We start from the raw sequence: 26,691 nt of genomic DNA, 5'->3' as shown, positions 1-26,691 counted from the left end.
TAAAGAACCCCTTAAGGATTAACGCAATTGCTGCCAAGTCCCCCAGGTTATATCCAGAGCTCTGCAGCTTGTTAGGGGCAGAGTCTGGTGGTTGATGGCCTCTGCGCTTGGCTCCCTTGGGCCTAAGTTTCCTCTCCACATGTGACTGCTCTGTGACCTTTATGAGCACCACTCTCTTCACTGGTACAACTGGCATGTACTAGTACCTAGTCATATGGCTGCTGGGAAGACTGAACTGGACAATCCACATAAAGGGATTAGCATGGTACCTAGCACATTGTAAACACTCAGTAAAAAGCTATTTTAAAAAACTGCTGCACCTATCATGCTCCAGATTTAACGTGACCCCAAATGAAACCGATTAAGTTTCATTCATTTCTCCATCTAGGCTTTTAAACAATCATTATTAAGGAAAATATTTATTATAAATGCCATACATGTTCAGTAGTTTTTTTTTTTTTTTTGAAGTCAAATATATGAAGACTATGAAGAAAATGTGAAAACCTGTCTCTCAATACCTCCCTGGTCTGGCTTCAAATCCTGGCCTAGCCCTTTATGGGATCACTGACTTTAATTAAGCAAATTATTTGACCTCTCGGGGCCCCAGTTACCCCAACTGCAAGTGGAGATAGTAAAATCCCAACTTCATGTCATCGCAAAGACTAAATGAGCTGATGCATGCAGTCAAAGTGGGAAGGGAGCCTGGGGCTGGCACATGGCTGGCACATGGTATAAGCACGGTAAATGCTAGCAGGTGTCATGGTTGCTTTCACCACCAGCATCATAAACTTTTGTGCAGGGTGCAAAGGAGAGCCTGGGCTGGATGGCAGGAGGGGTGTGGATGGCGTCCCTGGGTCTCCTGGGCCTCCTGGACGTAAAGGTGACACAGGAGAAGACGGCTACCCTGGAGGACCAGGTAGAGTTTCAGTCACTCCTCTTTTCTCTGACACTGTAAACCTTAGAGTTGTATACAAAATCTCTGATCTCTCAAGTGGCTTTCCAAACTGGATCCTATTCAGATCATTTGCCTTAGATGCCGACTCACCAGGTATCAGAGACAGAAGCAATGAGAACAGAGTGGGATGCATCTCTTATGTTCTAACTGATGTTAAACCATCATAAAACCTAGACAAGGCCCTGCATCCTATTCAGTATTTTCCCAAACTGCTATACATCATCATCAAACTCTTGCCGATTTCTGCGGTTCACTTTTCAAGGTCATGAAGGGACGGTCAGCCTGGTGGCTGTGGGATCACCCTTAAGAGGCTGTGATGAAGGCCTCAGGGACGATGTGTGTGTTCTCACCCTCTACAAGTGGCCAAATCGCCTGGTTTCCTGAGTTCACTTCATCTTATCATATAGCCATTAGTACACTGATGTAGAAAACAGGGGTCTTTCTTAAAAGAAAAAAAATGGGAAGTGGTGTTGGGAAAGGGGACATAGGACTCTTCAGAATAGAAGTGTGAAACAATGCACCAGGTAGCTCATTAGGTGCATGGATCCAAAGAGCCCGAGACACAATCCTATCTCCAGAGAGTACCTGGCCAGGGATGCAAACTCCTGTACCAGGCTAGTAGTGAGTAGAAATGAATGAAGAGGGCTGGGTGGGGTCTGTAGCAAAATGGAGCTTTGGCTAAAAGCTGCAGCTCAGCTCCAGCCAATTATAGTCTACAGAAATGTGGGCCTACACTCTATACTCTTTTCAAGTTCAAAATATCAACTTGTAAAATCCTTACAGGTCAAAACACGAGCAGGCCTGATTCAGTCCACAGGCTACCACTTTGACATCTCTGGTTGACAGTGTAGATGGGGAGAGCCTGCCAGTCTTGCAGAACCAACGGTAGAACACAAAAACAAAATACCTTTTGGTTTCAATGTCTAACTTCACCTTTTGCTCTTGGCAATTAGAAACAGCTCCTGGCCTTCTGCAATAGTTCAGCCCCTTAGAGGTGCTGAAGGATACAGACCCTGCTCACGTTCTCTAGAACTGTTGATTTCCCATCTGCCAACAAGAATGCTAGAACGAGGCCTTCCTTCCATTTCCCTCTCTTCTCAAAGAAGAGAGCGAAACTTGTAGATGTGGATCCCAAGCCTTTGGCTTTGTCAGAATGGAACTGACAATATGCTGGAACCAGGGAAGAGGTCTGGGAGGTATAAGAAAGACCGACTTTGGGGAGCACTTGCTAAGCAGTTCAGTCTGGGGAGTCCACACTTGGAGTGTGTCATTACACTGTTCTTGTTCTTTTTTTCCTAGTGTATTTCATAACTTTTTGTTATGCTTATTGTTTCTTATTTCTCTTCCTCAAGTGTAATGCAAGCTCTATGGGGGCAGGGATTTTCCTCTGTTTTCTGCCTTTATGCTAATGTAGCCCAGGCACCTAGGAGTTGCTTGGAACAAATACTTGCTGAATGAGTTGTTGCGTGTACTGCAGCTGTGTAGCTGTGTACATTCCAGAAGGTGAGGAGGGGCTGAGTCATGCTCCCCTCTGCTCCCTGAGTGCTGAGCACAGTGCCAGAACAGAGGTGCTTAATGTATTTGTTAAACCGAACCCCCTAACCTGCCTTCAATTTTTTTCCTTTGTTCCTCCAGGGCCTCCTGGTCCCACTGGGGATCCTGGGCCCAAAGGGTTTGGCCCTGGATACCTCGGTGGCTTCCTCCTGGTTCTCCACAGTCAGACGGACCAGGAGCCCACCTGCCCCCTGGGCATGCCCAGGCTCTGGACTGGGTATAGTCTGTTATACCTGGAAGGGCAAGAGAAAGCTCACAATCAAGACCTTGGTATGGATACAGGATCGCCCATCTCCATTGCCTGAAGAGTAAAATTTGGGGTTAATTTTACTGATTCATCAACACCTTAAATGATCACTAACCTTATATGGGATTATTCTTACTTTTTAAAAAAAAACACTAGCATGGTCATTCTCAGCTAATCCTTTTTAAACTTATGATCCTATGAAGTGTCAAAGAAGCTCATTCTGGCTATAATTATTATCTGGCTATAATAAGTATATTATTATTATCTGGCTAATAATATTAGTTTTATAAAAATGATTCTTCCTCAGTAAGTTAAATGTAACTCTGTTATCAAATGTACTTTTTGCTTCCAAATGTAAATTAACCAGAATGTGGTCAGTTCCTGTACTTATATGTAAAATGGTGCAGCCACAGCACCCTGATGGTTATGTTACGACACTTGCCAGCATCAACTCCCTACCCTACTCCAATTTAAATTACAGAACTTTATTTTGAGGGTCATCTTTTGGTGCTCCTTGTCACTTCTCTGCTCCCCTCCCTTCCCCTCCCCTCCCTTCCCCTCCCCTCCTCTTCTGTCTTTCTCTCTTCTCTCTTCTCTTCTCTTTTCCTCTTTTTTTTGAGATGGAGTCTTGCTCTGTTGCCCAGGCTGGAGTGCAGTGGCACAACCTTGGCTCACTGCAACCTCCACCTCCCGGGTTCAAGCGATTCTCCTGGCCCAGCCTCCTGAGTAGCTGAGACTACAGACTTGTGCCACCATGCCTGGCTAATTTTTGTATTTTTAGTAGAGCTGGGGTCTTGCGGCCAGGTTGGTCTCGAATACCTGACCTCAGGTGATCTGGCCGCCTTGGCCTCCCATAGTGCTGGGATTACAGGTGTGAGCCACCGTGCCCAGCCCGTCAATTTTCAATAGTAGATTTGCAAGCTGCAGGGACTGATTTCAAGTCAAAGGCTTAAGGACCTGGCTGCTGGGAAACACTGTCTTTCCAAGAAAATCATAGTTAGAATGGAAGGTGCAGGAGGGGACAGTTGACGGTGAGGTGCTTGCCATTGCTCTCACTAGGCAGTGACCCCAGCTGTTAAAAAGGGTAGTCAAAGAGTACAAGTCTGGGTTGGCAACTACTTGTACATCCCCTGCATTTCTCCCTTGGGTTTGGCTATGGCCTTTCCCATCACAAGGGGCTAGTTTCTTTGAGCACAGGAGAAAGGAGGAAGTGATGTTTAATATCCGGAATCTGTTTCCTTCTCTCCTCCTCTCCCTCTGTCATCAATTTCTTTCCTGCCTGGTCTTTGTACCATCAGTCTTGCTTCTGCCCCCTTGGTCTAACCAGAGCACACATCTTAAAACTCTGCAGAACTCTTGGGATAAAGTCCAAACTCCTTAATGAGATTGACAAAGGCCACATCCAATGGTCTGATTTATCACTGGACACCCCTGAGACAGACAATACAGACACCCTCTCCTCACAGTCCCTGCACTGAACATGTCTGAGTTCTTTGAGCTCCACGATCCCTTATCTCCAACCCCCTCTGATGCTATATCTCTCTTTTGAGTAGTCGCTACCACCATCTCCAAGCCTGGCTAAATCCTCTTCATATTTCAAGTCCTAACTTAAAATCACATATTCCAGTTATCCTTCCTTGAGGTCCTGGAACCCCACACTTCTCATTCTTAGGGCTTGTTGTGCTGTAGTTTCATTGCTTGTTTGCTCCTCCAGTTCCCCGCTAGGCCATGAGCTTCCAGAACACAGAGATGTGCTCAGCGCCCACCTCCAGCACCTGGCCCCCTGCTTGGCTCATGAGTAAGGGATGAAAGGATGAGGGCTGGCCCGCAGGACCAGGGAGATGTCAGAAATGGCTTCCCCATCACAGAAGTAGGCTTTGGTGAGGGCCTCCAGATTCCAGAACACATATCTGCAAAGGCCAGATGGAGGAAGGAAGGGTCTGGGAACACCTACATGGGGTACTTGGACACCAGCTGTCTCTTCTTCCCTCCCAAGGTCTGGCAGGTTCTTGCCTTCCCGTGTTTAGCACACTGCCCTTTGCCTACTGCAACATCCACCAGGTGTGCCACTATGCCCAGAGAAACGACAGATCCTACTGGCTGGCCAGTGCTGCGCCCCTCCCCATGATGCCACTCTCTGAAGAGGCGATCCGCCCCTATGTCAGCCGCTGTGTGGTATGCGAGTCCCCGGCCCAGGCGGTGGCGGTGCACAGCCAGGACCAGTCCATCCCCCCATGTCCGCAGACCTGGAGGAGCCTCTGGATCGGGTATTCATTCCTGATGGTGAGTCCCGTGCCCTTGAAAACCCTGGCTTATTCACCATTTCCTAACACCTTCTCCTGCCATTTCTCTCTGGATTGGACAGTAATTCTGAGCACTCTGCACTTAGGACATAAGGTCACGGGGGCTGTAGCAAACCATAGCCTGTTGGGTTGCAGGGCCATTATCTTTTAAAAACACTTGTGATTGATTTTGATCACACTGGTAGAATTTAGAAGATGAATTTGCTTCAGCCATCGGTGAAACTGGAGCCAATTTGTGTGCATACTCACCATGCTGACTACTACTCCTTTTCAGCGCTTGTATTTTGTTCTTTATGGAATAATCTAAGGAAAAATGTTAAGATCAGACCCAAACCTGGGCGTGTCCCTGATTGGGTCTGGGGTTGTCTGTGTGTGTCTGAGCCCTAATTCTCTCTTGTTTTCTGGGTAGCACACAGGAGCTGGGGACCAAGGAGGAGGGCAGGCCCTCATGTCACCTGGCAGCTGCCTGGAAGATTTCAGAGCAGCACCATTGCTTGAATGCCAAGGCCGGCAGGGAACTTGCCACTTTTTTGCAAATAAGTATAGCTTCTGGCTCACAACAGTGAAAGCAGACTTGCAGTTTTCCTCTGCTCCAGCACCAGACACCTTAAAAGAAAGCCAGGCCCAACGCCAGAAAATCAGCCGGTGCCAGGTCTGTGTGAAGTATAGCTAGAGAGTGCGAAATTCACTAACACGTGGCCATGAGAAACTTCCTAGGGGTCTAAGACTTCCTAGACTGTGCTAAGGAGACGTACGTCATGGTGCTCATTTTGGACTCCTTTTCAGTGGTTCCTTCTGTTTTGTCGTGGTTATTCCCAGAGTCCTCTGGTTCCTTACACATTAAGCAAATGCTGCACGGATGGATTTGTTTGGACCTCCCAATCTAGATGGAACCTAGGTACTCTTATTTTACTGAGGATGATGGAAGAACTGGCTTTATTTAAAAATATGCTAATTCTCAGAAAGGCAAGTAGATGATAAAGGCCAGATTACAAATTACATTACTGAAAACTTCATTCATGGGTTAACAGTATCTCAAACAATTGAAGTCAATTACTCTATAATACAGTGGGCTTCTGGATGGATTTTACAGGAAAAAATAAACAGGTCAATGAATGAAACTAGAAAGCAGAGATTTTCAACATTTCAAAATGATTTCCTCTGTAATCTATTTTTCCATATACTTTAAATAATGCTAAAACCATGACCCAAAGAGATTTTTTTTTAAAGAAGAAAAAAAAAATTCACACTGCCAGTGTTAACAGTTCATTTCAAAGGAGAATGAATCATGATGGCAGGAAGGCCCACAGTCGCTGTATTCCAGAGATGCGACATTAGCATAAACACATCACAGATGAATATAAAACATTATGTTCTCTTCTGCATTTTTCACAGAATAGAAATGCCTACTTTGGCAACCCTTTTGAAAAGTAGCAATTATGGAAAAAAAAAATTCAATAAGAGATTAGGAGCCTAAAAGCTATTAGTGAATATTAAGGTAGTTATTCACAAAAATTGACTCCCCGTTGCAGTGAACTTCCAGACAGACTGCTTTTCCCCAGTCGGGGGTCCGGCGTGTCACCGGTGCGTGCGTGCTAACGGGACTGGCGCTACATGGGGCTCACTCAGGCAGGCACGCGCTTCATACAAAGCATCTCACTCCCCTCCCCAGGAGAGCCTGCACAGCTTCTTGCACTCACAACTGACACTTTGCTCCACACACATAATGGCAGCTCACACGGGGACATGACAGAGCTATCATTATGCACTTGGGAGAAAATTAAGGGCCGACTTAATTAAACTTAGGTAAGAAGATTCATTTAAGTCAGGGTTACCCCATCAGGAGGACATGGCACTATCTTTAAACGAAACAAAGACAATTTATAATTCGAATTTTATGCTCCCGTGGTTGGCTGTTACAGGATCATCCCATTTTGCCAGTTTTAAAGACATTCTTATATTTTATATCAGTCTTGTACCAAGGCAACAGTTTGACATTTGGCATTAGTATTTTCTATAAAAGTTTAGAATATGTGTCCATTTATAATGAGTATTTTTTCTGTAAAGCAAAAGAAGATCCCTTTTTCTATTTTGCTAGGAATTTGGTGATCTAATCCTAAATTTAAAAGATTTGTTGGAAAAAATTTTTAGGAAACTCACCTTCCTCATCTAAAAGAAAAAGGCATTTTAGAGAAAACTAAAGAAATTTCTCATGAGCGTGACACTCATTTTAGTGCTTAGTTTCCATGCACTTAAAAATAATTGAGAAGAAAAACTCAATTAAAATTTTGTTTATAAGAAATGTTTTCCTTGCCAAACTTTGATTTGTAACGAGCTCTTATATGCAGAACACATTTCAAATGAGTTTTGCTGTGGGCTGCCCCCGGGGTGGCAATTTATTTTAAGAGGAGTATTTTCTGGTAAAAAGAAAAATGTGTATTTTAAGATGAAATATTTTCTTGATGTAGCAGAATATTTCCTAGTTCATTTGACCCATTTGATATTTTTTAAACCATGCTCTGGCATGTTGAATATTTTTGTGCACCTAAAACTTAAGCCAATTTCAATCTTATTTGTGATTACCTTTCTCCTTCCAAAAAAGCTTTATCTATTACCAAAAGTCAACCCTCCTAAAAGTTCAACTTGTTCATCTTGAACTTGGCCTGAGAACATTTTCTGGGAAGAGGTAAGGGTGACAAATGGAACATCAGAAACGTATCTTGCTTGCTAATTATTTTAAACACTTTAATGTTGGTATTAGAATATTATCTTCATAAGTTAATAAATAAGTGAAAAAAAAAACCCACACAAACACAGGCTAAATTATGTAGACAGTTTACTCCACAGTGAGCTTGGGAAGGTATCAGACTGTTCAAAATGTTAGTATTACAAGAGCTGTCTCTAAATGCAGCATTAACACTGCCCTCTAATTTTACAAAAGTATTTTAAAGGATCAAAAGGGCAGAAAAATAGGAAAAATAACTTCTTGGAATAGAAGACCCTGTTATCTTAAACCATTATTTTCTTCACCTGGTTATATATCAATGTGCCTTCAATTACCCTTTCTCTGTGGAGGTGATGAACAAAGCTTTTAAGTTGTTCTCCTAACCCATTATTGGAGATGATCCTTATCAAACCCTCCTCTCCCTGTCTCCCCACCAACCTTGTAGACTGGAACGTGCCTAGATTGCCCTAATGGGAACCGTTCTGTGCCCGTGCTAGAAATCTGGGATGCTTACTTCTGGGTTCTGATTCTCAGTGAGTGGAGCCCATTCATCCAGGCAGGTTTCCATGCTATGAGTGGCCCTTTCGTTCTGCTCTCACACTCCCAACATTGAAGGCTGAGTCATCGCTGCTTTGGATGGCTACCTCCTCTTTAGCCCTGTGCCCGTCTCACACAGCCTTTGTCTTCCACCTCCACCCTTGCAGTAGACATCTCCCAGCTGGTGCCTTAGTTTCAAATCCTAGTTGCCATCTAAGATCCACCCAAACTTGATTTTGTCACCCTCTGGATTAGAATCCTTCTATGACTCTGCTGCCCATGAAGTCCAAATGACTTCCTATGAGGTGAAAGGTCCAGTGGGGACTGTTCGAGGGTTCCCTCTAGGAGTATTTCCTGTCAACGATGAACTGTGTGCAGCTCTGCAGACACTCCCAGCACCTCTTCGACTTTGCTCCTGCTTCACCAGTGATGTCCTCCCTGGGGTCAGTTTACCCTGTGTGGGAGGTGAATTCACTGGGGGGAACTTAGGCTCCCTTCTGCTGCTCTTGTGCAGTGCATGGGGCTGTCCTCATTTTCTCCGTTCCCCATTGCTTCTTTAACGTCTCAATGCACTTCCTTCATTCCATTGCCAAAATGCAAGCCCCTTGAGGGCAGGGACCATGCTTGACTCGTTTTTGTATGCCTAATGCCTAGCACAGAGTTGAACGCATTACTGCCAATTCTTTTTTTTCAATGAAAATTCCATAAACATCATTAGGCATTAGGTGTTCAGCTCTGCATATAAGGTCTTCATCAGCAAGATGGTTACAAGTATAAACCATTTCCTACTTCAGAATATTTTAATATTCAACATATCTGTATACCCACATTCTCGTTATAATTATTGCCAGAAAGCCAATTGATAAGCTTTCAAATCACACCCCTCCAAAAATAGATTTTTGTTTTTTCTATAAACAGAAATTTCAGAAATGAGATTTGAGAGATCCGACTGAGAAGACCCTTCAATAAAATGTGACATGACTTACCTTATGCTGTAATCTGTATTCCCTCAGGATTTAAGAGCTTCCTAGCATAAAATCTTTGCTAAACGTTTGTATACATGTTATTGGTGCTCCGAAAAATAGTCAATGGAATGGTGCACTACAATTGGGCTTTATCATCTTATTTTGAACCTCGTGTAGATTATAGTAAAGCAAACCATTCAGTGTGTTCCAGGAAATTATATTAGATCTGTGTTTCTATCAGCTCACTGGAATAATCTGATAATTGTTATTTTTACTTGGTATGGCTGCAAGAATAGCGGAAAGAAGAGGACTTGAGAGTTGGTCGAACCCAGGTTTGAAATCTGGCTTAGTCATTTTTCAGCTTGTTATCCTGGGTGAGTTTTGCCAACTTTCTTAGCTTCATTTCCCTCATTAATACGGTGGGACACAACAGCTACTCTTGCATTGAAAATTAAGTTAGATTACCTGTCTAGCATACCCATCATTATACACTTACTATGGTCACATTTTGTATTTAAAATAAACTAATATGAAAAATATTTCTTGGTTTTTTTTTTTTTTACACAGAATTATGATTCTCACAGGGTATATAAATTACTGATTAGAATTATTTATATGTGGCCAATTCTTAATGTCATTGGGAATGCTGTTTCATTTCAATCCTCAAAGTTACTGTAGCACAGAAAATATCACAATTTCCCGCAGGGACATTATCAGTAAGTTCTGCAGGGAACAAACAATTGACATTAAAAATCAGTACTCTGCAATTGTCACTGTTATTATCTGCTAGAAACTCTGCATAATGCATTTTAAACCACCAAGGCTGGCTGCCACATCCATGTGAAATGCTTGAATTTTATGGTGCTTAAATATTTAATGATTCATGGGAAAAATGTGAAATGTGTCTAATAAATTGCATCTCTTTCTCTAACCTCTGGTTGTAAAGTTAAAGACTATCAGCATGTAACTTTTGCAAGATGCCTGGTCTGCCATTGGCACTTAAATCTTTGTTGTATTATGATTTATAATATGGTTCATTATATATAAAATTCTGTGATGACTTCCAAAAACAACTGTGTTTTATCTGGTGCATTTATTTTCTTTCAAGCTAATGTGGGTTTACATTTTTTTTTTCTAGCTTACACTGTAATGTGGCTCATACTTGTGGAAGTGTGAACTGCAGAAGGGAAGAGTGTAGGCTGGAAAGGATGGGATTCGGAGGCTCTTGGAAACACTGTTCTATGCACAGTGATGGGGCACAGAAGAGAGATGAAAGCACGCCTCAGGGGGAAGGTCTGTATCAACCCCGGGGGAGCTGCTTGGGCAGTAGTCAGTGGGCATGGGGCTTACACCCTCTTGGCCTCAGCTGTCTCATTAGTTGAGTGAGAATAAAAGACCACCTGCTTCACAGCATTGTTGGGAGGATTCAAGGTGTGAAAGTCAACTACGAAGAGATTTATGAAACCAAAGATATTGTTACTTTTAACCACGGTGACTTGAAGTCAGGAATTAGGTATTGATTACATTTCTCTTTATAGCCAAACATGGGGATAGGTGGAGTGCAGCTATTCAATAACTGCCTTGTGGACTTTTTTTTTTTTTTTTTTTGAGACAGGGTCTTGCTCTGTTGCCCAGGCTGGAGTGCAGTGGTACAATCATGGCTCACTGGAGCCTTGACCTCGCAGGCTCACGTGATCCTCCTGCCTCACCCTCCCCAGTAGGTGGGCTACAAGCATGTGCTACTGTGCCTGGTTAATTTTTAACTTTTATAGAAGCAGGGTCCTGCTCTGTTGCCCAGGCTAGTCTTAAACTCTTGGCTTCAAATCATCCTCCTGCCTCAGCCTTCCAAAGCATTGGGATTACAGGCACGAGCCACTGCACCCAGCCTTGGACTTACTTACTTTTAAGTAGAAAGGAACTTCATTGGTATTTGGGCCAGCCTTTTACCTGATAGAGAAATAAGGGTACTCAAGTAACAAACATTCCCTGACCATCTACTATGTGACAGCAGCAGTATTGGCTCTGCTACATATGCTTCCTCTCAACCCTACAGCGGTCCTATTTTGCAGACAAAAACTGAGCTTTAGAGAGAATAAGTAACTTTTTTAAGGTCATACAGTCACCATCTAGTAGAATCCAAACCCTCGTCTGTCTGTTCTACAGATAATACTTTTATCCGTTACTCCATTACCTCCCAGCGGCTTTCCCCATTTGTGAATTGGTTAGAAAATAGAGGGTCTCACATAGAGGTGTCCTGGATTGCTTCTGTCACTGCAAAGCCCCTTGTTTTACGGGTTCTAAGGTAGCCCATCCAGCTCAGCTTGGAGACTGTCTCAAGCTGTTCTGGAAGAAGGGGGTGAGGAACCCATGAGGACAGAGCTATTTTGGGGGAATCCCACAGGCCTATATCTCAGGGTCAACTGAAAATCAGCCATGTCCGAGGTGGGCAGATCATGAGGTCAGGAGATGGAGACCATCCTGGCTAACATGGTGAAACCCTGTCTCTACTAAAAATACAAAAAATTAGCCAGGCGAGGTGGCAGGCACCTGTAGTCCCAGCTACTTGGGAGGCTGAGGCAGGAGAATGGCATGAACCCAGGAGGTGGAGTTTGCAGTGAGCCAAGATCGCACCAATGCACTACAGCCTGGGCAACAGAGTGAGACTCTGTCTCAAAAAAAAAAAAAAAAAAAAAAAGAAAACGAAAAAAAAGAGAAGAAATGAAAACCAGCCATGTCTCCTGTATTAGTCCATTTTCATGCTGCTGATAAATTTTCATACCTGAGACTGGGCAATTTACAAAAGAAAGAGGTTTATTGGACTTACAATTCTATGTGCCTGGGGAGGCCTCACAATCATGGCGAAGGTGAAAGGCACGTCTCACATGGTGGCTGACAAGAGAAGAGAGCTTGTGCAGGGAAGCTCCCCTTTTCAAAACCATCAGATCTCGTGAGACGTATTCACTGTCACAAGAACAGCCAGGAAAGACCTGCCCCCAAGATTCCATGACCTCCCACCGAGTCCCTCCCGTGACACGTGGGAATTCAAGATGAGATTTGGGTGGGGACACAGCCAAACCATATCACCTCTGGAGCCCCTAGAAACCCAAGGTCAGTCATTTAGGGCAACTGCTCTGAGCTGGAGAAAGGAGGATCTGAAGGCCCTTACTTGATGCTCAGTCACTGCAGCACCAGCCAACTTAGTCATTTTTGTTCTCCCATTTGCCAGCAAGGCAATTCCTTCATACATTATCTCTAGGGGGTAGCTTGCATCCTCAGTGATTATATACTTAGTGGTTATAATTTTATCAGCCACAGATGAAATTCTCAACCTGTAATCATTTTTATGTTTGATAAAAGTAGGGAAAATTGTATAATGAGGAGTAAAATGTTCTTCTGGTCCCCAAGCAGTCAGTCCACTTTACATGCAATAAGTGGTGTAAAATGCACTTGTGCGCACTGAAATTTGAGAAGTACTTTGGTGCCTATAAACCACAGGGGACCTGTTAAAATGTAGATTCTGATCATTTGGTCTGGGGAGCAGGAGTCTGAATTTGTAGAAGCTCCCAGGTGCTGTGGGCCCTGGGTGCACACCCTGAAGAGCAGAGAGGTTGGCCTTGGTGCTCCTCTATAACGAGTCTGAAGACCTTGTTCAATTGCATTAATAATTATCTGCTACTAAGGATATGCAAGATAGATTTAAATTGTTGAGGGAGAGGATCTTGTAAAGAGACAGCATCTCAAGGTCAGAGGCAGGCAATAACTTGCAAGAATCTCAAATAAATATCATGAATCTCTAAAGTTACAAACTTTCGTTTGATTTTTCTTTTTAGAATTTTCATCCAGGCACTAAACAAGTTATCTAAGGGGGAAATAGAGTGAGAGAAAGAAACAGTAATTTCACAACTTCCTGGCAGAAACCCTCACTGGAGGTGGCTGAGCAGTGTTTTTCAAAATACTTACTTAGAGAAGGGATCCAGTTTCGCATCCAGAGAGCCACATAGCAGAAGTGTTGTTTCTAGGGTTTTGCTTGTGTGTGTCCCAGATTCCAAGAGTCTCTTTAAGCCACATGATGCCATTGATTTTATGACACTACTCTCTTCCCAAGCAGAAATACGTATTATGACCAAATTTAATGATTTCTATTATATTAGCAATATTTTAGTTTTTCTAAAGTATAAATCATATATCTCAATCTGCCAATTCATCTGTCATCTGATCGAGATGTCAAGATCATTCTCTCTCTGCCCCTAAACACCACAGAAAGAAAAAATGTTAGCACAAACACATCCAATGCAGACCTGTAAAAAGCACATGGCCAGATTCGGTACTATTCACAGGGACTCCTTAGTGACACTTCTTGCTGTGGGAATCTTGAGCTTTGTATACCAGGTCACAGCATTCGATGCAGTGGGACATGTCTTAAGACTGACAAAGGCCCCGAAGTCTCTATCTCTACCAGCAAATGCTTTCCACTGTTCTTTCCTTGATGTGATTCAAGGGGAAAAAAAAGACCTACAATGATATCAGTAAGCACCAGGCACTAGTGTTTATGTGCGCCACTGGTGACAGTATAAACGAGCTTCTCTTTTTGTTTCAATCCACAAGTATTTATTGGTTCTGACATTCCAGACAACGCACTGCTCAAGGCACTGTGAGGAGAGACAGAGAAACAGATGGTCCCTGCCCTCATGAAGCTTACAATTTAAAGACAAAGACATTCTCTCATTGCAGCATAACCAGCAATTCCAAGTGGTATGTGGAAACTGTGTAGATGTGGTTGTGTCTGTTACAGGATTCAGATGGGGGCTGGATGAGGAGGATCTGAATGGGCCAAGAGAGAGGAAAGAGCTGTTCCATGTAAAAGCACAGCACAGAATGTCACAAGATCAGGAACACTCACAGCCTGAGCAGTGAGACTAGTTACCAGCCTCTGTGATGGATAAATGGGGCTGAGGTCCAAAGGCTGGTTGGAGCCCACTGTTGAGGCTAATGACTTTGACCTTTATCCTTTGGCAGCAGAGAGCCAGTGAAAGGTATTTGAGATGCTGAGTGGCATCATGAAAGTGAATTTTGGAAGATTAAGCTGGAGTTATGTAGAATTGAGAGAGGAGGTATTGTAAGTATTGAACAGAGCAAATAATTGAGATATTGAGACTCTCTAAGCTGAGAGTCTGTGAGTCTAAAATAAAATACTAGCAGCCATGAAAAAAAAAAGAGAAGAAACTTAGGGAATGACTGCAATGATTCATGGGAAGGGAAAGGAAGAAGTAATATATATATTTTTTGACTAATTGAATACTGTTCTTTACTGAATACTGAATCTCTCAAGAAAAACTAAGACTGGGAACAAGGAGGCCAGGTCTGCCAGCTACCCCATTCTCACCCTGCCTTGCAGTGCAATTTCCAGGGTAGGGGGAGGTGGTCTTTCTCATCCCTTTAGCTTGCTTACTCCCCAGGCAGCAGAACATGTGCCAAATAGGTAGACAGGCTCTAGTTCTACTCAGACTAGTTATTTACTGCAGCAGGCAATTTAAAAGGATGGAGGAGGTCTGAACAATTATGTACAACTTTGGAATCACAGGCAATACATTCAGAGTCATTAAGAGGAAGCAATTTTAACGACTGCCTCCTCTTCAGAACCAAGTAAAGATTCTGCATTAAGAGGTCTCTTAAGTTGACTGACCACACCAAACTGTGGGAACCAGGGGCTTAACAGACAATCAGGGAGCTACTAGTAAATAAACCAAATTAAAAAATTAGCTCTAAGTGCTTATTCCCTACTAGAGATAATTAGTCTAATACACTTGGCTCACTTGCCTTTGTCTTTCTCAATCCAATTCCAGTTTGTTGGCATAACTTTAGGGATTCCTTATTGTAGAGGAAAATAAAATAAAGTGGACATTCCAAACAATAAGCAGTTGTTACAGGCAAGTCTGTTAACTAAAATAATTATAATAATTTCCAGAACATCTTTATTGTTGTGCTAAAGTAATTGGTTTACATTTATAACTAAAATGACCTTTCTCACATCACTAAGATGTTCCACTTCATAAACAGCCATGCGTATCACAATTTTACCACCCAAAATCTAATCCTGTGTCTTTGTATCTGACAAGTCAAACAGAGCAAGGAAGTACTACTAGTGGACTCAAGTGATATATATAAAAAAAAAATAAAGTACTTCCATATACAGTGACTGGACTCTTAATACAATGGAAAAAATGCTTTGGTGAAACACTGACATTTAATGAGCCCCTATCGTGAGCTTTGGGGTTGGAAAGGGGAGATGAGGAGTGAGTGGAAAGATAACTAAGACTCAGGCCTCATTACAGAGTCATTCACAATCCATGCTCCCACGTAGAAGGCACACCTTTGTGTAGCTGTGCACAGTTAATAATAGGGGCAAGATATAAGTGTTATAGCAGAATTACCAAATGCTATAAAAGTGGCATGAAAGAAAGAAGTTACTTCTAATTGGGGTAATGGGAGTCAAACTTACAGAATTTGGGAGAGAGCAGTAACATTTAGCTTGAATATTTTAATTTAAACACATTTAAAGCTTCTAGACTCACAGGTACAATTTATATTATAAAGAAGATGTAGTTTTACATCAATTATAAATTAACCAAAGGAGCTCAGATATTACTGGGCCAGCCAGGAGGCCAAAGAGCTCCCAAGGCTCCAGTGGTTTTCTTAGCTCATTTCCATGCAGGTGTCAAGGCCTCTTCCAGGTAAAATCAAATTGGATTTGGATACAAAACTCCATAGTCAATATGCTCCAAATTTGCTGAATGTATCAAAAGAAAAATTGAGAAGACAATACCACCAAAATGTGAACCCTGGGTACCTCTAAGGGTAGGGCTACAGGTGACTTTAAAATTGTGTATGTATTTATTTGTATTTCTGTTTATATTGTGAATTTTCTCCATGGACACACAGTATTCATTTTTAAGTCTGTTTTCTTGACTATATATTTCTTATTATATATGTTTTCCTGACTGTAAAAGTAACACACACACATAAACACATCTTCCAAGACAGTAATATAAAATTATAAAAATGAAGAAAGCAAAATCCCATGTACTCCACTCCCAAAGATAAACCCTGCTAACATTTGGGTATATTTCTTTCCAGATGTTTGCCTTATGCATCTGGAAGGCATATCTATTATGTGCATAATCAGAAAACTATATAAATTGTAGATCAAAAAAGGAAGATCTTTTCCTGCTTCTCTCTTTTAAAATATCTCTGTTGACAGTAAGACATCAGTGATCTTCTGACTTTGTCCTTTTACTCATGGAACACAAGCACCAGGAAATGCCTTAAACGACTCAGACAGACAATCTGTGGATTGTAACGTGGCGGGGCCCAAGGGCGTGTTTTGGACATTTGGCTACGACAAGTGGCTGGTACAATGGCCAATTAAGAGGCACTTTTATGAGGAAAAACATACTTTCTGCAAGATAGATCTCTAGTGACCGATCCACCAAATGCCTTCGCTCTACTCTGTGGCATCTGCTGCTACTTTGCTAATGCGTTAAATGACGTCCTATCTCCTGGGCACACAAGCTGCCACTGGGAAGGGGCTGGGAACCCACATTGCTGGTGTCACTGATACTAATGGTGTGTGTAGGAGTCTTCCCCACCTTAGGTCTTTCTTACACTTCTTCAATAAGACTTTCTATAAAGGCAGAGCAATACCAGAGCAGAGCGAAAGCCCTGCAAACACCAGTCAGACGCAGGGGCCTGAGGAGCTGAGGAGCTGAGGAGCCGAGGCGCCGGGGTTGGGGAGAGTAGGACAACATTCGGCCAAGGCAGCCACATCCTGTTCCTGGACAGCCGCAGTGGCAATGCGCCAGGAGGACGCGGGGATGGCTCCACACTCACTGCCAAGTCAAACACGGGGCACTCCAGGCAGAATGAGGGACTAATCTTCCCGACTGGTGTAAGTAAAACCTCCTGGTGAAGGTCACAGTCTTCAAAAGCAGACCGAGGCAGAGGCGTCGCTGAGTCAGCAGTGAGAGAAAGGAGAGTGGAAACTGGTCCCTTCCTGGAGGAAGTGACCTGTTTATGAGCAAGAACAAGGCCAGGAGAAGGCCCACTCCCTGCAAGCTGCGAGTTGACTCATAGGGGCCATGGGACCGTCCCAGGCGATGTGAGCGATCTGGAGCAATACCGGTGTACTCTGCTTTTGTTTAAAATGAATTAAAATGAATTAGGGGCTTGGGGAATGAGCCAAATGGGCAATAATTACACGAATAGGCCATGTCTTCCCAAGACGCCACCTCACTGGCTATCGAATCTGTGAAGCCGCTGTCTCCTCATTTCTTCTTCTGGTGAGAGATGAAACCCGTAGGGTGGTGGGCTGTTTCTGGTATGTCCTGTAGTGAGAAAGCCAAAGGAAAAATCAATCATTCTGATGTGACAAGGCATGTGTACCCTAGGATTCCAAGGGAACAAAGTGATAGCTTGGGTGTCATCTTTATTTTAACACAAAACAGAAATATAACAAAGATTTTTCAACTTCAGCTGTCAGTACTAAATTTCAACATCAAGTAAATATTTTTGGAGTGGTTCAGCCATGAATCTTATTTGACTCATTTTGAGGCTTCTTGATAATCTTCCCACTTGTATTTTTCCTTCCATCATGTTCCATAATTTGCATCATTTAGGCTTACATAGTATCTCAAGGGCTTATTGTCTTGTTTTTTTTTTTTAATGCCCATATATAACTTGTTACCACCTTTACTAACTTCCCCACCAACTAGGCTGGTTTGGCTTCTTCTGATCAGCCTTTGGGTGCTCCTTTTCTTCCCTCTAACGTGCTGCCTCCTGCCCCAATGTGGCCAATCATAATCATGCGTGATTGAAACACACAAGCAACCACTGGGGCAGAGTTACCATACTGATCAATACCTGGGTAGGTAAACAAAGATGTAGGCATCATATTTCAAGATCATATGAAGGACTGTGGAAATCGTTACTGAAAAGAGTTTCTTGGGGATGCAAACTTACCAAAAACACAGTTTGTAATGATACAAGAATTTCAATCACTACATAAGAAAACATTCTCCCAGGCATCATGAGTAGTATTAAAGGGAGAAAAACACATAGTCCTTGATCTCAAGGAACCAGCAACCTAAAGCTAATGAAAGAGCTTCAATATTCCCCATGAGGAAACCAGGAAGACGCATCACTGATAGATATGGGTAAGTAGAGGTTTACTTCTAAGAATGGGGACCAAAAAGGCTGTACCTTTTCACTACTATAGCTCTGCTAACCTTGATAATTTGCACTGAAAGGCTCTCTCCCATCACCTACAACAATCAGAAGTCTTACTCACTCTTGTAATGCTAGGTCAGCCCCGATAGAACCAATGGAAGAACTCTTCCCAATTCAAACTCTTCAGCTTTCGGCACCTTCCATTTGGTTGTCTTCATTCAATCATCACCACATCCTGCCAGATGTGTAGGCATTTCTGCACCACTCTGTTCTCTCCTACCAGGATCATAAGCTCTAAAATGGTAGGGGACCCCCTGACATATCTCCCTCTCCCCCACGTCTGGGACAGTTCTGAACACATAGTAGCTGTTCAATAAATATATGGACTTGACTCAACAGCACCTGCTTATGACTTCCAACGCTGCCCAGTGAGGTTCTGACACAACTCATTGCCCATGAAGGGAACTGCATGGAGGAATTAGAAGAGGCAGACTGGGAAGGTGCCCGTAGTCCAGCTCTCAAAAGAAGCAGCCAGCACACACGGCCTTGGACCCATTTGCAGAACCCAAATGTTCTGGCAGCACTGGCCTGGCTGGGAAGGGAGGGTGGGCAAAGCACAGTTAAGCCAGGAGGGAAAGCAAGTAAACAAACAGTAGATCCCTCTTGCTCATTGCACAAGAGTGGCACCTTTTCAAAGATGTGTCCATTTATGCATAAGCTGACATGGCAACTGTTAAAGCCATAGTGAAAAGATGTTAGAGAAAGCAGTGGGAAACGGAGTCCGTCTTTTCAATCCACAGCTGAAGTTTCTGTTGTTAAAGAGAAATTCAAAAAAGTAGTCAAAGTCAACTCCTTTTTTATATTTTTGCTTCTCTACTGATGAAGATCCCAATGCTTCCCCATAACTGATTCTCCTTTCCTGTTGAGAGCATGGGAGAATTACACCTCCCCAACCCCCGGTACCCTTCCTGACTAGAACACCCCAAAATAAACAGGGCAGGCCTAGCCCCCACACTCACTTCTGCTGGATAAATCCCTACTTCAAGTCATTTTGATACAGTGAAAAATAGGCCAATTTGCTAACTTTCATTAACGATGATACTCAAACATATTATATAGGCTTATAAAACTTTTACCATAAAGATTTTATGAATACTGTAAGATTAAAAGTTAAAAACCTGGATACTGTTTTTGCCATATGTATTTGTAAAGGAATCTCTCTTTGTTCAAAATGGTAAATGCTTTGAAATTACATATTCATGAATCAAATCACCATTAGTTGATTGCTTAAAACTGTTTTATATGATGAGATCCAAATTCTCCTTTGCCTTTAACAGTTGTTTTTAAAAAGACTGGTCTTAATTGCACTTGTGAGTGCAGGCCAGGACTTGACACCTCATTCCAGATGGCCTGGGAACTCTGTTAGAACTAGCTGAGGGCAGAGTCAGAAGCAAGCTCGACGTGGCACCCTGACTCCGGGCCACAGGGCAGAAACCCATGGAGGCTGAAAGACTGCTCAGACTCCCAGAGGGAAACACAGAGTCCTCTGATGTTTTCTTTAGCGTTTCTTCAAAAGAAAAAGCCCGCAGATTAATAATTTCCATGAAGGGAACTGCATGGAGGAATTAGAAGAGGCAGACTGGGAAGGTGCCTGAGGTCCAGCTCTCAAAAGGAGCAGCCAGCACACACGGCCTTGGACCCATTTGCAGGGCATTCGAGGAGAACCAGGGCTGAGCCAACCAAAGAAATGCCACATGCTGAAGTAGAAAACTCACGTCAGGAGAAGAACAATCATCATACTCTTCTTTATAAAGCCCTTTCAAGATGCCCTTTTCCACTTAGCTTTTACTCCCAATAGAATCATCTCAGTTTTGCAGAAGAGGAAACAGAGGCTCAGAAGGTGTTAGGGACATATCTGAGGTCACTAAGCTAGCATGAAGAACAGCGAACCTTCTGAGTCTCTTCCCACTTCCCCACGTGGCCATCGGTTCTCACATCGAAAGTGTTCGGGGTTGCACCTCTCACCATTCCCGCCCTTCCTGCCCAAACCCAGTGTCCCTTTTCTTCATGGATATGGACATGTGGGAAGCTCACTGCTATCTGAAAACAGAAAAATAAGAGGTTCCAGTGTAAGTTCTCAATTCTGTGGGACTCTGCTGATATCAAAGACGTAACTCTAAAGTTCCCATGTGGGTCTCCTTAAATTCCACTGGCTACTAGCATGGTTCAGCTTTCTAGAACTAAGAAGACCTTGGGTATAACAATACAACAACCCAAACCACAATAATGCCTGATTTGTAATCATGCCAGCTCTTAAGGGTATTTTAAATCCTTCCAACTCAGTGTTTTTGATACAAAAGCCATCTTACTCTCTGAAGAATGGCCTAATTGCTTTGTTTCCAGCTCTGAAAACTACACTGTTTTGAATATGAGTTGATCTGGGGAGAATGTTTTTAAGTATAAAAACTTATTTCGAAGAGAATCACAAAGTTGATTCAGCCACTAACCTACACCGACTACTGTGTGTGTGCTCTGGGTTGGAGCCACACTCGGCACAAGGCTTCCTGGCTGTCCACTCAGACTCAGGTAAGCTCTGTCTTCTACTTCCCCACCTTTGCATTCATGTGTCAAGTTGTTTCTATAGTTTCCACTTGTGTCATATGATCTACTACCTCTCTTCTTAACCTCCAGCATCCTCTGCAGGCTTTCTCGAAAGGTCTTATCTTTGTGTTTCTGATATGTACTCACATTTGTTCAGCACACAGGAAAGAATCTGGACAAGCTTCCTTGGGGTGGTAGAAGGAGGTGTCCCCATGAGTGTAAAGGAAAAAGTGTTAGTAGGGACTTAGGAGATAGTTTCCCAGCTCTGCCTGGGACTCGTGGAGACACCCTTCACAAGATGCTTCATTTCAGCAGTCTCCAGTTGACTCATATGTGAGAGGAGGCTACTGAAAAAGGGGACTTCCAGGGTCCTTTCCATGACTCTGAAGTTTGACAACCTGTGATTAAATCCCAACTCCTCCGCTTTTTAACTATGCATCCTTGAGCAAGTAGGTTACCCTCTTGCTCTTGGTCTTAGTTTCCTTATCTATAAAATGGGAATACTGAGTAGCTCCTTTGTTGGGTTGTTGAAGGATTAGAAGAGATGATGCATATAAAATGATTAGCTGAGTGCCACATGACAGTAAATGCCTGCTGAACACTGGATGGTATGATTGTTCATCTCTAACGTCATCAAGAATCATGTGCTAAATGTCTACTTGTTCCTATCACTAACTAACTCTGTATAAGAGATATACAAAATGGGCTGGGTGTGGTGGCTCGTGCCTGTAATCTCAGCACTTTGGGAGGCTGAGGCGAGCGGTTCACCAGGTCAGGAGATGGAGACCATCCGGGCCAACATGATGAAACCCCGACTCTACTAAAAATACAAAAATTAGCTGGGTGCAGTGGCATGGGCCTGTAATCCCGTGCTACTTGGGAGGCTGAGGCAGGTGAATCGCTTGGACCCAGGAAGCAGAGATTGCAGTGAGCCCAGATCTTGCCACTGCACTTCAGCCTGGCAACAGAGCGAGACTCTGTCTCAAAAAAGAGATAAATAAAATGACAAAACCAGTGACTTCTTAAAATACGGTGCTCAATTGTTTGCAAACCCTTTGGCGGTGTTTTGTACAAAGCGTTGAGTTGCTAGTTACTAAATATCTGTCTTCTGAGAAATAGATATAAAAAGGTAATTAGTGACTTTCATTAAGCAGCACGCTTTTGTCACATGAAGGAGCCTCTGAGTGACTGACAGAGCTGGAGTGTCCAGCCAAGATCTTCTTTTTCTCTGCTTAGTTAAATCATGCATTGGACATTTACAGGCCTGGGTGAAAAGGCCCTGCTCCAAAGAACTTGGTAGAGAATATGAGTATTTATGAGCCTTGCCTCTGTGTTCTTGTCAATGGAGGTCAGCCCTCAATTTTACTCAAAGAAGCAGTGAGCATGCTTCAAAAAACCTCAGGAACACTGCCCGTGTTAAGATGATTTACCTCAATTACAGCACCAGTAGTAAGATCATAAAATTTATTGATTTGTGGTTCTTGATGAAAAACTGTTCAGTCCTCTACCCTTATGTAAAATGCAGTAGCCTCTGCATTTTACATCTAAGGGAAGAGAAGCAATTTTGTCCAGATAAGAATTGCTAAAAGGAACACGATGAGTTGATGGCCATTTTCCCTACTGTTCGTCATCCGTGTAAATAGAGATGTTTGATTTGCTGGTATTCACAGATCCTGCCCATGATCTGATGAACGCACGATGCCATGCAGTGAAATTATACTGAAGTTGCAGGATAGCATAGTATCTCTCCCTTAAATTAGGGAGCTAAAGAGGCAATCACTTTTTTTCTAAACCAGGAAACCTCTAAATAAATCACCAGTGTTCTCTGGGATTTCTATTGTCAGATGAGGGCAGCAGCATGGGACCCATGTTCTCTCTTTCAAGAATGTTACTTTATTAGCATTCCATGAACTGCAAAGCTTCCAAAACGCCTCCTGAAAGGATGGTTGTTAAATCATTTATCGTCAAAGACCAAAAAGGCCTGGAAGGGACCCCAGGTCTAACAATTTAGCAAGACATTCTTGGAAAAGGGGAGATGCTTAAAGGCAGTAACCACACTTTACTTTTTGAGTCACTAATTATAATATTCTCTCTTTATAAATAGTATGAAATTAACTTAAAATGGTATAACTTTCATACAAATGGAAAATTCAGTTTTGGTTTACGAGAAAGGTAATATTTAGATGTGACTTTAGAGAGAAAACATTCGCATTTCTATCTCTTCAATCAATCAAGACTGCAACAGTGGAGATTCCCTAATTCTGAAATAATATCTGGAATCTCAAAACAAGAAGCCTTGAAATGGAGATCTCTGTGATTTACAGTGGTCAGCACTCTGCATTGTGAAACAGAGATCAACTCAGCCCCTAGTTTACCACTTTACCTGTTGTATTTTTCTCTCCCCACCAGTTGGTTAATGAACCCTTAATGAACACCTTAATAAACACCCTTAATGACTTAAAATCAACAGGCTATAATCCAGTTAACAATCGAGTAAGCTATAACATCAGGTCCACTATGTCAGGTCAGTGTTTCCTACAATATAGACAAGATATGGTCTGACTTCTATAATTCCCCTACCTCCTAAAAAAAGAAAGAAAAGTCAAAGGGAGACAAAGAATATTTGTGGGACAATTGCTACATGCTCACTCTGTTTACTGCACCCCCGTACCCCTACACCTTGAAGTGTATAACTTGATTCATTTTCACAAACTGGACATGTGAGACCAATATCCAGATCAAGATACGAGGATATTTCTGAAAATACCACAATATTTTCTGCACTCATAAGCCACCATATGCCCCCTTCCAGTTACTATACCCCGATACCCAACAGTACCCACGATCCTGATTTCTAAGTATAGATTTTTTTCCCTATTTTTGTCCATAAGTGGATCCATACAATATGTACGCCTTGTGAGTGGCTTCAATTTACATTATGCTTGTGAGATTCATCCACATTGTTATAAGTGGTTTCCATCCTACTTATCCCTCCAAGTAAAATTTCCTTTTCTATTTTATAGGTGAGGAATCGAGGCTCAAAGATTTTAAGCAACTTGGCAAAGCCAAATAGCTGGTCAGTGGCTGAGTCAGGAACTCAAACCTAGATCCCTGCCTACTCTCCTTCAGACATGAGATGTTCCAGTTGTCTTCCTCAGCCCCTATATCAGCATGTGTAAACCTCCAGAATGTATTATTGCCTTAATTACGACTTGGAGACAGGGTCTGTTTAAAAGACAGCAGAAACAATGCATCTTCTGCCTTAAATAAGGCTCACTGCAAATAGTAAGGCTTTCTTTTGGATAACTGGATGCATCTAGAATCAGGATCTCCTTTGACAAGGAGTAAGGTTTGGCAATAGATAGGTCCAGCTGCAAAAGTCAGCCTTGGTAGTTAACTCTCAAGTATTTTCTAAAATAGAGAACAGTTTATAACTTCTTACAGGAATAATTCTCTATGCTCGTTCTATCTCTTAATATATCTATATCTATGTATATGAGGTCTGTAAAATGATAGAAAAAGTATGAAAATCCTTCGAAATCCTACCTTCCTCTCAGAAGCTCCAGGGCCAATGTGTCTGCTCGGAGGGGCAGCTGGAGCCCCCGGCCTCTTCTGATGTTTCTGATACAGATTCCACACCAGTCCGCGGAGAGGGCCAGCCTGGCACAGTGCGGGCAGCCTCAGTATTTGCTCAACTCCACTACAGGGACCCTGCAGCCTCAAAGGATTCCTTAGGTCCAAACTGCGGCCTGCTTCAGGCTTCCCAGGCATCTGGGTCCTTTGCCTGTTCTGACCTTTATCTTGGGGTCCAGGAGACTTGCCATTGTCTCTTTATGACCTAGTTTTCCTGAAGATGTTCAAGTGGGGCATAGTGGAAGGGAAAGACAGGGGAAGAGACTTACAGTGGCCTCCTCAGGGCCCTGATACGAGTCCCACTCCCAACCTCTTGCTTCTTGATCTTGAGATTGTCTTTGGGTAAGTTTTAATTTCATTATTTTAAAAAGAAAAGAGTAGTGAGGGCAAGAGTGTTTAAATGATAATACACTGAGCTCAAAATAGAATAAAATATTGCCTCCTCCTGAAACACACTGGGTCCTGGCCCTGCTGCTTGCCACCTGCTATGACTTTCATCCTAAGAGAATGGTGGCAGCTGGATTCTCCCATTCTCAGATTTTAGCAGCCCTGGCCCTATGCATAGAAGTTTTCATCAAACAGCAACCGTTGCCCAGTTTGCTGCAGTGGTCCTTAATTTGAAGTGTGCACAGAAATGAAGAACCTGTTCAAAATGTAGATTATTGGATCCCCTCCACCCCCTCACCACAGATTCTGATGCAGTAAGTGGTGGTTGGAGCCCAGGAACTTCATTTTAACGAGCACCCAGATGACTCTGTTGCAGATAATATATCAAGTCACTGAGAAATGCTGTGGCAAATGAATTCACTTCAACCAGATGTGGGTTCATATCTGGGCTCCACCAGGATCTGGCACAGGTCACTTCCCTCCCTGGGCCTCAGGCCCCTCATCTGTACCCGGAGGGGGGCCTGGACCTCTGACTCCCACACAGAGGTTCGAGTGTCCATGATTGTTTGGTTCCCAGTGAGACACAGGGGTCGGGTGGCGGAGAGATGGGAGAGTGCAAATGTGTCACACCAGCAACCCGTCTCATTGGCCAGCTGCCTGGGCAGCTTCTCTGGAGACTGTTGCTCGTCCTACCAGCTATAGCTGCTCATGACTTTTGGCAGCTGGGCAGAGAAGCAGCCATGCTATGCTCCTTGGTAATGTCCTCCAACACATTTTGTCTCTCTTCAGTGCCGTCCTCCCATCCCAATGTTTAAATTTTTTTTTTTTTAATTATACTTTAAGTTCTGGGATACGTGTGCAGAACGTGCAGGTTTGTTACATAGCTATGTATGTGCCATGGTGGTTTGCTGCACCCATCAACCTGTCATCTCGGTTATAAGCCCCAGATGCATTGGGTGTTTGTCCTAATACTATGCCTCCCCTTGCCCCCACCCCCCGACAGGCCCTAGTGTGTGATGTTCCCCTCTCTGCGTCCATGTGTTCACATTGTTCAACTCCCACTTATGAGCGAGAACATGCAGTGTTTGGTTTTCTCTTCCTGTTACTGTGCTGAGAATGACGGTTTCCAGCTTCATCCATGTCCCTGCAAAGGACATGAACTCATTCTTTTTTATGGCTGCATACTGCATAGTATTCCATAGTGTACATGTGCCACATTTTCTTTATCCAGTCTATCACTGATGGGCATTTGGGTTGGTCCCAAGTCTGCTATTGTGAATAGTGATGCAATAAGCGCACACGTGCATGTGTCTTTATAGTAGAACGATTTATAGTCCTTTGGGTGTATACCCAGTAATGGATTGCTGAGTCAAATGGTATTTCCGGTTCTAGATCCTTGAGGAATCACCACACTATCTTCCACAATGGTTGAACTAATTTACACTCCCACCAACAGTGTAAAAGCATTCCCATTTTCCACATCCTCTCCAGCATCTGTTGCTTCCTGACTTTTTAATGATTGCCATTCTAACTGGCGTGAGATGGTATCTCACTGTGGTTTT

General features: G+C 43.0%; 2 protein-coding genes across 13 annotated transcripts in view; one reads left to right on the top strand and one right to left on the bottom strand.

Moving 5' to 3' along the window:
* The window catches only part of COL4A4 (collagen type IV alpha 4 chain), a 155,593-nt gene extending 145,234 nt beyond the window's left edge, over positions 1 to 10,359 (top strand). The window contains exons 45-48 of the mRNA XM_054549909.2: positions 800 to 916; positions 2,591 to 2,779; positions 4,753 to 5,039; positions 5,469 to 10,359. Coding sequence (XP_054405884.1) covers positions 800 to 916; positions 2,591 to 2,779; positions 4,753 to 5,039; positions 5,469 to 5,732 — 857 coding nt within the window. The 3' untranslated portion in view covers positions 5,733 to 10,359. The remainder of the gene's footprint in view (positions 1 to 799; positions 917 to 2,590; positions 2,780 to 4,752; positions 5,040 to 5,468) is intronic.
* Positions 10,360 to 13,866: 3,507 nt separating this feature from the next.
* The window catches only part of RHBDD1 (rhomboid domain containing 1), a 164,332-nt gene continuing 151,507 nt past the window's right edge, over positions 13,867 to 26,691 (bottom strand). For 8 of the 12 annotated variants that reach the window (XM_063712444.1, XM_054548613.1, XM_063712446.1 and 5 more), the window contains one exon: positions 13,867 to 17,667. In XM_063712444.1, coding sequence (XP_063568514.1) covers positions 17,573 to 17,667 — 95 coding nt within the window. In that variant the 3' untranslated portion in view covers positions 13,867 to 17,572. 12 annotated transcript variants of the gene reach the window in all.

The sequence above is a fragment of the Pongo abelii genome, chromosome 11 (genome assembly GCF_028885655.2).
Source record: "Pongo abelii isolate AG06213 chromosome 11, NHGRI_mPonAbe1-v2.0_pri, whole genome shotgun sequence".
NCBI lineage: Eukaryota > Metazoa > Chordata > Mammalia > Primates > Hominidae > Pongo > Pongo abelii.
The sequence above is the reverse complement of the archived record's forward strand: the minus strand, read 5'-3'. Positions and strand labels throughout refer to the sequence as shown.